At 37.6% G+C, this 12,923-nt stretch overlaps 1 protein-coding gene across 4 annotated transcripts in view; it reads right to left on the bottom strand.

Annotated features, from left to right (window-relative positions):
* Positions 1 to 12,923, bottom strand: part of IFT80 (intraflagellar transport 80) — a 132,675-nt gene that overhangs the window by 24,559 nt on the left and 95,193 nt on the right. For all 4 annotated transcript variants that reach the window (XM_070072586.2, XM_017346881.4, XM_089332149.1 and 1 more), the window contains one exon: positions 3,353 to 3,417. In XM_070072586.2, coding sequence (XP_069928687.1) covers positions 3,353 to 3,417 — 65 coding nt within the window. The remainder of the gene's footprint in view (positions 1 to 3,352; positions 3,418 to 12,923) is intronic.

Raw genomic sequence — 12,923 nt, 5'->3', positions numbered from 1 at the left:
AAAATTTGTGCTTATTAGGACCTTCTCCCTTGCCCTACATTAATTAATATTCATTTAATAATACACAGACTAAAGTTCTAATTTGGGCTCTTATTATTTGGGAAGATCTTAGATCTTGAGTTCTTTGTATATGAAATAAAATAGATTGGGTAATCTTTATAATATTCTCTCTAATGTAAAAATGTGAAATCCTTTGTAATACATATCTTTTATGTTTTCTATAATGTACTATATAACTGAGTGAAGTGTGAAAGGTAGAAGAAGTCACCTTCACCTTCTAATTAGAAAATCATATATTTCTTGTATTTAGGTAATTCTTACACTTAAGAAAAGTGTTCTTGAAAAATTTATCACATTAAAACAAATGTTTGGGGCCAGCATGTGGCACAGCAGAGCAATCTGCCCCTTATTATGCTGGTATCCCATACTGGAGTGCGAGTTCAAGCTCGGCTGTTCGACTTCCAATTTAGCTTCCTGCTAATGTGTCTGGAAAGGCAGTGGATGATGGCCCAAGTACTTGTGCCTCTGCCATCCAGGTGGGAGACCAGTAGGGAGTTCACAGCTTCTGGCTGTTGCAGCCACTTGGGGAGTAAACCAGCAGATGGAGATCTCTTCCAATCTCACTCTGTCTCTCATTCTCTGTCTCTCCCTCTCTCTGTCATTCTGCCTTTCAAATAAATAAATAAATAAATAAATACATCTTAAAATGTTTATCTACCCTTCTTAAATGATTCTTATTTTAGTCCTGTTAATAAAAGTGAATACATCTTGAGAAGTTGAAACATATACTCTTTTTTATATGCTTAATCCTACTGAAAAGGAAAAATTCTGCTTACACAGTCCTGAGTCAAAATGACAATGGGAAGGTTGCAGGGAAATAAGCATCTCATATCAATTAAGTTGATATAATTTCCTTGGAAAATAATTTGACAATACTTATTAAAATTATAAAGGGTCATATCCTTTGACCCAGCAACAATATTTCAAGAATTAATCTAAGAGAGGGAGATGATGTACAGTACAGCACACGCTCACTCGGACTTACCCCTAATAGTAGAGCTAGAAACGTGGCATGAGACTGCAAATCCCATTAAGTTGGCATGTACCAATGCCATTTCACTAGTCCAAGTGATCAGTTTAAGTTCATAATTGATCATAAAGATAGGATTAAGTGTCAAAGAGATCACATAAATAAGACCAGTGTCTACTAATAATAATTGATAGAATTAAAAAGGAGAGAACGACCCAAAATGGGAAGTGGGATACACAGTAGACTCATAGAATGGCAAATGCCCTAAACAGCACTCTGAACTTAGAATCAGCCCTTAAGGCATTTGGATCTGGCTAAAAAGCCCATGAGAGTATTTCAGGCATGGAAAGCCAAGACACTGTGGCAAAAAATGACCTAAATGAAAGATCTCTGTGAGTGAGATCCTAGTGGAAAGATCAGGCCATCAAAGAAGGAGGTACCTTTCTCTGAAGGGAGGAGAGAACTTCCACTTTGATTATGGCCTTGTCTAAATAAGGTCAGAGTGTGTGAACTCAAGAGGCTTCCATAGTCTTGGCAGCTCATAACAAGAGCCTCGGATGATTACTGACATCATAAATAAGAGTGTCAATTGTTAAATCAACAACAGGAGTCACTGGTACTTACTCCCCATGTAGGATCTCTGTCCTTAATTTGTTATACTATGCAAATTAATGATAAAACTAGTATTCAAACAGTACTTTACACTTTGTGTGTCTGTGTGGGTGCAAACTGTCAAAATCTTTACTTAGTATATACTAAACTGATCTTCTGTATATAAAGGTAATTAAAAATGAGTCTTGATGAAGAATGGGATGGGAGAGGGAGTAGGAGATGGGATAGTTTGTGGGTCGGAGGGTGGTTATGAGGGGGAAGAACCGCTACAATCCAAAAGTTGTACTTTCAAAATTTATATTTATTAAAAAAAAGTTTTCTTAAAAAATTAAAAAAATTGATGAAAAATATAGTAAAAAAAAAAAGAATTAATCTACAGGGGCTGGCATTGTGGCTTAGTGGGCAAAGCTGCCTTCTGCAGTGCTGCCATCCCATAAGGCCACTTGTTCATGTCCTGGCGGCTCCACTTCTGATCCAGTTACCTGCTAATGGTCTGAGCAAAGCAGAGGAAGATGGCCAAGTTCTTGGGCCCTTGCTACAGATGTGGGAAACCAAGAAGAAGCTCCTGGCCCCTAGTTTCATTGTGGCCATTTGGGGAGTGAACCAGCTTATGGAAGATCTCTCTGTCTCTCCCTCTCTCTGTAACTCTTTCAAATAAATAAACCTAAAAAAATTAATCTATAATTATATCAGCATACGTGCAAGAAGATGTATATTTAAGGCAATCTATCTTGGCAATACTGTAAGAGTAAGACTAAATAACTTAAATGTCCATTATCTGGGAACAGGTTAAATAAATTCTGATATATACATAAAATGTTATATTTACCAGTGGAGGGGAAAAGGGTTGGGAAAGCACTTTATATAATATGGAAATATCTCCAAAAATACTATGTAAAAAAGCAAGATGTAGAGTTGTATGTTACATTTTTGTAAAACAGGAGAGAAAAAATGTACATCAGCTTTGTATTAAAAATCTCTGGAAAGATATATAAGAAGAACTATATTAATGAATAAGAGGTGCACTAGGATGACTTTTTCACTGCATACATTTTAATATTTTTTGACTTCTGAACCAGATGAATGTATTCATTATTCAAATTTTAATGTAAGAATTACAGAAAGAAAATATAATTTAAGAATATTACTTCCTAGAAGTATTCAACAATAAAGTTAAAGGCATCTTTAGATTGTAATATGCCAATTATTTAGAAGGTTAACTCAATGTGTTTCTTTATTATTTTAAGGCTAAAAATCAGAAGCTGATAAATAATTCACAATTCAGGGTCCTTTTGTACTTCTAGAGAGAATAATTTCTTTTCCAGCTTAACAATAATCTTAAAATATAAAGATATCACTGACTCTAAACATTTTGAGGAAAACACAAGACATTCAGAAACATAAAACATTTTTATTTACTAATAGGTACTAAAAGTTCAATAAAAGTAGAATATGTTGTGGAAAAGCAGTAAAGAGGCTGGACAATAGATAAATACATGAAATCTTTCTGTTCAGTTAATTTGCATCTACTGGCTTTTCATCACAAACTTTACCAGAGCATTTTCAGACAGAATACTCTCTGTAACTTGTGCACTAATTTTAGGTATAAATCTGATTACTATCTTTTCTTCCTCAAAATGAAAATAAGGATTTTGAAAAGAAGTAAATACACAGTGGTTATTTACATTGGAAATAGCTAATGTCCATTACCTTATGAGAAAGAAGCTTCCCATCACCTAATGGTTTTCCGGTTGTTGCTTCAAAGAGGAAGATGACTTGAAAAAAAATATGACATTAATCTATATGTTGTATAAGAATTTTTAAAAGAAATTATTTGAAAGGCAGAGAGACAGAGAGAGATCTTTCCATCTGTTGGTTCATTCCCCAAATAAAATTTTCATTTATTGGTAAATTTCAGTGGATTATCATAAGCCTCATGAGAAATTATTCAACTCTTTAGGCCACAGAGTATCTATCAGACAGAAGAACAGCAGCACAAAATTCCTAGTTGTTAATAGGGTCACATTTCTTAAAAAACAAACAAACAAACAGAAAACCAGTAGAACAGAAGACTTCTTTCTAAAACACCTTCCTAATTAAAATTGCTGTTTGTAGTACAGCCAGGAATTATGTTATGTAATATTCAGTTTTCTGTTATTAATATACCACTAATGGTATAGTAAATAATTTGTCTGATCTTAATCCAGGTTCTCTCTAGGAATTTCAAAAGCCTTAGATCCCTGAGCCACTGCAGTGTTATTGTTACGCTCTTGAGGAGAGTCTTGGTGGATCCCTAGATGGCTTCAGGATAGGGACTGATAATTAGGAAGACTAAACATGTAATTAGAAGCTTGGAACTTTTAGGTCTCTAAATTCTGAAGATGGGAAAGGAACTGTACAATGACTTTAGGCATGTGGCCAGTGATCTGATTAATCATCCCTTATAATAAAATCCCATAAAAACTCTGGACAACAAATCTCAGAAGAGCTTCCTGGTTGGAGAACACACTGATGTGCTAGGAAGATGATACATCTTCTGTGTTCCTTTCCAGGCCTCACAGTATGTGTATCCTTTATAATAAAACCATAATTCTAAGTATAGCTTTCTTGAGTTCTATGAGTCAATTTGGCAAATTATAAAACTTGACAGGGTCATGGGAAGTACTGAATTTGTAGCCAGAAAAGCAGATGGCCTGGGAATCCCCAGAGGCTTGTGGCTTGCATCTGAACTGTGGTGGTCTTGTGGAAGACTTTGCCCTTAAACTTTGGGATCTGCAGTAAATCCAAGTAGTGACAGAAATTAATTGCCCTAGTTGAGATGAAAATGGAATAGTCAGTGTTAGGAAACATAGGGTTTAGTAGAATGACCCAGAATCACTGAAACATGTTGTTTGGGAAAATGAAGAAAAAAGAACAGGGGATAAGGAACCTTTGATTCCTCTGTGATTATAGGTTGCCCATGGTATAAAACAGCTGTTACACTGTAATAAGTTATGGGACAAAAAATTTACCCTCAGAATTTAGAAATGATATATTCAACTTGTAGGGAACTGGCTTACTAAATGCCTAAGAAAATGCAAAATAAAAATAATAAAGGGGGGCAACATTGATCACAGTGGGTTAAGCTGTAACTTGCAACATCAGCACTCCATATCAAAGTGCTGGTTGGAATCCTGGCTACTTCATTTCTGAATCAGCATTCCTGCTAATGCATCTGAGAAGGCAGCAGAAGCCCCTGCCACCATGTGGAAAACCAGGATGGAGATCCTTGATTCTGGACTTGGCCTGTGTGAGTGCATGCTCACTCAACATAAGAAATGTAAAGGGAATAGAGTATCTGCACTAGATAGATTCCTATGGTTGTTTTTGGTGGGTTTGGGGAACAATGGGTGGGGAATGGGAGAGGCTGAATTTTCACTCCCTCTGGCAAATTTGGGGTTAACACTGAATGCAATTATATTGTCTAGTGATAGAAATATGGAAAGGGGAAATACTAGCTGAGAAAGAAGGAATGAGTAAATGGGTTATGCGATGAGTGAAACCTAATATTACAGTAATGCTTCACAAGAGACTCAGCAAGATAATGATACTGTCTCTCAGCTCAGTTATACCAGATGCTTGAAAGGGTGAAGCCACATATTGCTGAGACTTCTCTTGCTTTTGGAAGCCAACAAAAGTGAACTGAATCCCACAAACCTCAGTGACCTTAACTTGGAAGACGTTTTGGTCAAAGAACATGATGATGGACTAGACTAATTATTAATGGCTATAAGGACTCTAGTAATGTGCTAGCATCTTTTGACTATTATTGGTAAGAGTATAGTACTGATATTGATGTACAAAATGTATTGGCAATTGAATTAAAAGCTTCCAATCCCAACCTCACACTGACTTGTTCAAGCAACAGGCAGATTCATGTTGGTGCTACTGATGGGAATGATTCTTGCTATAAGGAATCCAGAGTTATAGCTCAGGGGTGACATGTGATATAATAAATAATTTATCCTGGGTTCCTGGCTCAGAGCTTCAAAAATAATTGGAATTATCTGAGTGATACCAGGGTCTTTGTTACAGAGCAATTCTTGGGGGCCCCCAAATAGCTTCAGAATAGAAAACTGGACACCGAGCACTTGATTAGAGGTTTGGATACTTTCAGCCCTGACTCCCACCTGAGGGGGGCAGTGCTGGAGATTTAGTTCAATAACATGACCAATGATTTAATTAATTGTGCCTAATTAATAGAACCCAGAAAGATTCTAAATACCAAAGCTCTTTGGAGCTTCCTGGTTGTTGAACACACTGATGTGCTGGAAGGGTGCATGCCCTGGCTGAATGAGGGAGTGCACAGAAGCTCCTGGGCTTCATCCTGTATGTATCCTTATAATTAAAATTATAACAAAGTATTTTCCTGAGCACTGTGTCATTCAACCAAAGTATTGAACATGATGGTTTCACGGGGAGCCCCAAATTTGGACAATGAGAAGTGCAGGTGGCCAGGGAACCCTGAAAAACCTGAGCTGGCATCTTAAGTAAGGTCATTCTTGGGGAAGAGTGTCCTTAACCATTGTGGTTGCATTAACTCAGAATAGTCAGTGACAGACCTAAACTGCATTATACCCAGATGGGGTAGAAACATTAATTACCAACAATTGAGATTCTCCATGAGTCATCAATATGGTATGGTAGAATATTTAACTCAAAGTTCCAGAATACAATAGTTTGCTTCAGAATTACGGAGAGGTCTTTAAAACCTGTATTTATCACAAACACAGAAGCTCGACTAGATCCCAGAGTATTTCCCTGAAGACCTGAAGGAAGATTACAGAAATATCCTCTTCATATCTTTAATAATTCCTTAATTTTTAGAGTTAGCTTAGGAAAATGATAAATGCAAATAAGACCCAATCTGTAGAATAATTATTTTTAATTGGAACTTAATTATTTTAGCACTGTTTCTAAAATGTTTTTCTTTTTGAGGGCTATTTGCCCTAACTGATAGTTGGGGGAATTAGTTCCTATAATAATATGGCACAGATGTTTCAAGATTAAAAATTTTCCATGAATAATCAGGAGTTGATTTTAAGATGGCTAGAACATAGGCTTAGAACAACAGGTACTCATGTTTGAACAGATGCTAAAAGTTACTAATCATCAGGGAAATATAAGTCAAAACCACAATGGGATGTGACATTACACTTATTAGGATGGTTATTATACCTATAAAAAAAAGAAAAGACAAGGTTGGTGGTAATGTGGAAAAATTAGATGGCTGGCACACTGCTGCTAAGAATGAAAAATGGTACATCTGCTATGGAAAACAGTAGGGAAGGTCCTTTAAAAATTAAAAATAGAAGGGCCACATTACCTAGCAATCCCACTATCTGGGTGTTTATCTGAAAGAAACAAAACCAGGATCTCAAAGACATATCAGCACTCCCATGTAAATTGCAGCACTATTCATAAGAGCCAAAACAAGGAAACAACTAAAGTGTCTATCAGCAGATGAAAGGACAAAGAAAATGTGTTATAAACATACAATAGAATATTACTCAGCCTTCAAATAGAAAAAGAAAATTCTACAATATGTCACATGGACGAACCAGGAAGATATTATGCTAAGTGAAATGAGCCAGTTACACAAAGACAACTACTGCATGATTCAACCTATAAGTATCTAAAATAGTCAAACTTAATAGAAGAAAAACAGAATAGTGGTTGTCAGAGGCACAAGGAAGGAAAAATGGAAACTGATAATCAAAAAATAAAAGTTTTCATTAATGCAAGATAAATAAGTTCTAGAGATCTGCCATATAACATTATGCCTATAGTTAAAAATACTGTATTGAAAAATATTTTGAGAGTAGATCTCAAGCTAAATGGGTTCACATTCCATATGGGTGCAGGTTCATGTTTCAGCTGCTCCACTTCCAATCCAGCAATCCCATTGATGGCCTGGGAAAAGCAGGAGAAGATGGCCCAACTGTTTGGGCTCCTGCTACCCACATGGGAGACCCAAATGAAGCTCCAAACTCCTGGCTCCTGGCTTCAGACTGGCCAACCCCAGCCATTGTGGTGATCAGGGGAGTGAACCAATGGGTGGAAGATATACTCTCTCTCTCTCTGCAGCTCTTTCAAAATAAATAAATAAATATATTTTTTTTTGACAGGCAGAGTTAGACAGTGAGGGAGAGAGACAGAGAGAAAGGTCTTCCTTCTGTTGGTTCACCCCCAAAATGGCCGCTACGGCCGGCGCTGCACTGATCCAAAGCCAGGAGCCAGGTGCTTCTCCTGGTCTCCCATGCGGGTGCAGGGCCCAAAACACTTGGGCCATCCTCCACTGCCTTCCTGGGCCACAGCAGAAAGCTGGACTGGAAGAGGAGCAACCGGACAGAACCGGCACCCCAACTGGGACTAGAACCCGGAGTGCTGGTGCCGCAGGTGGAGGATTAGCCTAGTGAGCTGTGGCGCTGGTTAATAAATAAATCTTAAAAAAAAATAAATAAAAAAAATAAATTGTTATCCTCCTGTAATTACTATTAATTCTTTGACTCTCTTTAAAACAGTCATTTCAGCTTTTTTAAATTTATCCTTATAGATTTTTTAAAGAAAGATTTACTTATTTATTTTGAAAGGCAGAGTTACAGAAAGTGAGACAGAGAGAGAGAGAGAGAGAGTGAGAGTGAGTGAGAAAGAGAGAGAGAGAATCTTCTACCCACTGGTTCACTCCCCAAATGGCTGCAATGACCAGGGACGAACCAGACCAAAGCTAGGAACCTGGAACTTCATTTGGGTCTTCCCATGGGTGCAGAGGCTCAAGGAGTTGGGCCATCTTCTACTGTTTTCTCAGGTTCATTAGCAGGGAGCTAAATGGGAGGTAGAGCAGCTGAGACCTGAACCAGTGCTCGAATGGGATGCTGGCATCACAGGCAGAGATTTAACCCACTGCACCACAATGCTGGTCCCATTTCAATTTTTACAACTCCCTTCAACTTAGGACAATTTGCTGTTCAATGTCTCTACTTTGATGCAAATATTTTTTGCCTAGGTCATCAATGACTCATATGCTTCCAAATGAAAATGACTGTTTTTAGTCCTCATCCTTGGAGTCTATTTTTAGTCTTGTCCTCCACAGCACTGGAAGCTCCACATCATCCTTCTCTTTCTTGAAATTCTGATGTGGGCTACACATAAACACTCTTTGTCTCCTGATTCTCTTCAATCTAGAGCATTCATCATTCTCCTTTGAGTTCCTCCATATCTATTAACCCTTGTTCCTAAGATTTTGTTCCCGTTTGCCTCTTAACTCATATATACTTTCTCTAATATCAGTACTTTCATGACATCAATCACTATCTAAATAATAGTAATTCAAAGTTCTCTATTTTTAACTCCACCTTTCTCTAATGTTCTAAAGTAGGTAAATATTACAGAAGATACTGACTGTATGGAAGAAGTGTGGAACAAATGTTACCGTATCTCTGTTTCGCTAAGGCTTTTCACATGTAAAATATGACATTGTCATTGGTGACTATGGTTTTCTCTATTGAAAAAAAAATTGTTGGAAGAAATTGAAAGAAAGTGGTTAGAGTGTTTTGGTGACTCTTTTTAAGTAATTTTCAAATTACTCTAGTTCAAGATTCATTCCAAATGGAATAATTTTGTATGACAACATAAAAGAGTACCTCTAAAAATAAATGAAAAGTAGAATGAACAGATGAGTTTTCAGGGCATGTATTAAGCCTGGAGATTAAGACACTTGATTATACATCAGAATGCCCTAGCTTGCTACCTGGCTCCAGCTCCTGAGTCCAACTGCCTGCTAATGCAGACTCCGGGAGGCAGTGATAATGACTCAAGTAATTGAGTATTTGTGACCTATCTGGGAGATTTGGATTGAGTTCCCAGGTCTTGGTTTCAGCCTAGCTCAGCCCTAGCTATTGCAGACATTTGGGAAGTAAACCAGCAGATGGGAGTTCTCTGTCTCTGTGTCTCTCTCCATGTATGTCTCTCTGCCACTCAAATAAATAAATGAATATAAATTTTAGAAACAAGTGAGTCTATTTTGGTGCAAGAGAAATTGAAATCCATGCACAAGAAGGGTCTTCAAAAGTTCATGGACACTGCATATTATGAAAAAACTATGTGTAGATTTCAAAAAGAAAATGTAAACCAAAAGGTGTCGCTCCCCCTCTTCGTGGAGGAACGACACAGGACCCTGCGCTGTTCTTTTGTCTGCTCGGCCCTCCCCGGGTTTGCTGCTGGTTCTTCCCGGGTTGGCTGCCGTCCCTTCCACCTCCGTGGAAGGGCGGTTCCCCCTGCCACATTCCCCACTTCCGCGGGGGAGCGGCACACCGCCGGCTGGCTCTCTCGGGGGCTGCACAGGTGTTCCTTCAGATAGATGTTCTCCTTAGATGTTCCTGGTGCATGTTGTCTCTCTCCTCCTTTATAGTCCTCTTCCACCAATCCCAACTCTGCTACCCACACGCCGAGTACACTGCTCTCCTCCAATCAGAAGCAGGTCCTACAGTTTATTGGTTGAACTGGAGGCAGCTGTGTAGAAGCTGTTTCTCCCTTCTCAGCGCCATATTGTGGGAGAGCAGATGCATAGAATAAGTCTTAATTCCAGTAACTTAGTCTAGTCCGAGTTGCTCCCCACAAAAAGGAACTTATCTTTTTATTCTATTTTTCTAAGCTTTGTCAAGTATCCTCATATGCACAGAATTACAAAAAGGGAAAAGACAGGGATGGTATGAAAAGAGAAAAGTAGCTTCTGAGAATTCTACAAAAGTACTGGCCAGTTTATACAGATTGTAAAAATGCTAAAATATATGTAACATAATATTTAATTCCAGAAGAGCACATTGATAGTACATCTTCAGCTTTTAGTAAACCAGAGGATGTTAAGTTTGAAGTTGTTGACTATATTCACAGAAGAAATCATGTAATATGTAGTTAGGTTCTAAGATTGCCAATTATGCTGGGAAAAATGAAAAAAAAATTTAATTAAGAATGAAAACAAACATTACAAAATTCTGGCTTCCACTTGAAAAAATATTGTGGGCTTCACTAAGTCAAATTATTTTCATAGCTGCAAACTAACTTTTTTTTAAATTAAGGGTTTCTATCTGTTGATTATACTTATTATAAAAGGCTAGTACAGTACATATAAAGTCATTAACTTTTTTGTAAACTGTAAGTGGATCTGATCAATGGGAAGTTGGACCTATATTCTAAGATTAACATTTGACAGAAACTAGCAGAACAAACCACTAAGAAGCTGGTAGATGAAAGAACCGCTTCTACACATTAAGTCTTGCTCCCAAACTTCTAGTCTCCAGACATTTGTTTCAAGTAATCACGCTAATATCGTATCATATTTGTACAAAGTAGATGAAGAAAAGATGGAAAACAAAAACAGTAGCTATAGTGCTTAATTATCCCAAAGGGTTTTCAAATCCATTCAACTGCTATTTACTAAGCACCTATTACAATATGGAGTACTACGCTTAGCACAAGAATCCTGCCTATTAAACAGCTCCAAAAGTAGGAAGGAACCACAATATGACATGTAGATGTCCCCTTTCTACAGGTTTAGATGCTGCATATTGTAATTGTGTATTTTTTTTTTTTTTGATAGGCAGAGTGGACAGTGAGAGAGAGAGAGACAGAGAGAAAGGTCTTCCTTTGCCGTTGGTTCACCCTCCAATGGCTGCCGTGGCGGGCGCACCGCGCTGATTCAAAGCCAGGAGCCAGGTGCTTCTCCTGGTCTCCCATGGGGTGCAGGGCCCAAGGACTTGGGCCATCCTCCACTGCACTCCCGGGCCACAGCAGAGAGCTGGTCTGGAAGAGGGGCAACCAGGACAGAATCCGGCACCCCAACCGGGACTGGAACCCGGTGTGCCAGCGCCGCAGCCAGAGGATTAGCCTAGTGAGCCGTGGCGCTGGCCTAATTGTGTATTCCATGATTAACATCTACCTCTATTATCCATCAATGACTACCAGCTTCTTTAAAAAGAAATGTAGGAAAGTACTTTCCCTGTTTACAGCAAAATAGAATGACATCATTTGCTTATTTAACAATTAAAATTTATATAAGGAAAGCACAATTTCCTGGCAGCTAAGTCCTTATTTCTGAAAATGTTCATTAGTTCTTTCTAGGTCTAAAATTCTATGAATTATCAAAGGATTAAAGAATAATTGAATCTGTTTAGATGTGAAATAAGTACAAAAAAGTCAGAATAAGGTTTACCCAGTTGGAAATACATAATCTATTAAAGTGTCTATCTAAAAAATGGTATTGAATAAGAAAAAGACAAATTATAGTGATCATTAACATTTTCAAATTTAAGTTTGTAGAAGACAAAATTCCGACTTCCAAACAATTATTATTAGCAACTACTCAGCCATCCTAATTTTGTCCGCTCTCTGGGTAATGTTTTATTTTATTTTCTTTGCCTATTTTTTAGCTAGAGCTAAAGAATGAATAGAAAGAACAGCTCTACATAGGAGAGTTGTAATTTATCAGTTATTAAGAGGAGACACTAACTGAAAGCACTGAAAATTTAAAAGCGGGGCAGTTTTCCGTCTCCTGAATTAGGACTTCCCTGTGTGAATTAACAATATTAACACTGAAGTAAGAATTTTTTTGGTAAGCTTTCACAGTAATTTACAATATTTCATGATATATAGCAACAGAGAGAAGTTATTAAATATTTCATTTTTTAACTAGGCTTTAGAGATTACTCCATCTCTTGATTTTCCTCTAAGTGCACTGGCTTCTCTCCTCTTACCCTACTCCACAAATGCCTTCAGCCTTTGGGCCTTTTCCCAGTCCACTCACATTTCCGGTGGATCATGTAGTGCCACAGCTTTAAGCCCTAGCAGTACACCTGATTCTAACTTTATCTCTCTGTACCCAACCTCTCTCCTGAACACTGGACTTGTTTATACTATTTATTCTCCATCCCTACTGAATGCCTAAGAGCAATCTCATTCAAATAGCTACAAAAAAATTTAAATATCTTGGAATAAACTTAACCAAAGATGTCAAAGATCTCTATGAGGGAAATTACAAAACATTAAAGAAAGAAATAGAAGAAGACAAAAAAAAAAGTGGAAAAATCTTTCATGGATTAGAAGAATCAACATCTTCAAAATGTCCATACTACCAAAAGCAATCTATAGATTCAATGCGATCCCAATCAAAATATCAACAACATTCTTCTCAGATGTAGAAAAAATTAAGCTAAAATTCATATGGAAACACAAGAGACCCCAAATA

This window comes from Oryctolagus cuniculus, chromosome 4 (genome assembly GCF_051225735.1).
Source record: "Oryctolagus cuniculus isolate XC-2025 breed Fujian yellow rabbit chromosome 4, ASM5122573v1, whole genome shotgun sequence".
NCBI classification, from domain to species: Eukaryota; Metazoa; Chordata; class Mammalia; order Lagomorpha; family Leporidae; genus Oryctolagus; species Oryctolagus cuniculus.
The sequence above is the reverse complement of the archived record's forward strand: the minus strand, read 5'-3'. Positions and strand labels throughout refer to the sequence as shown.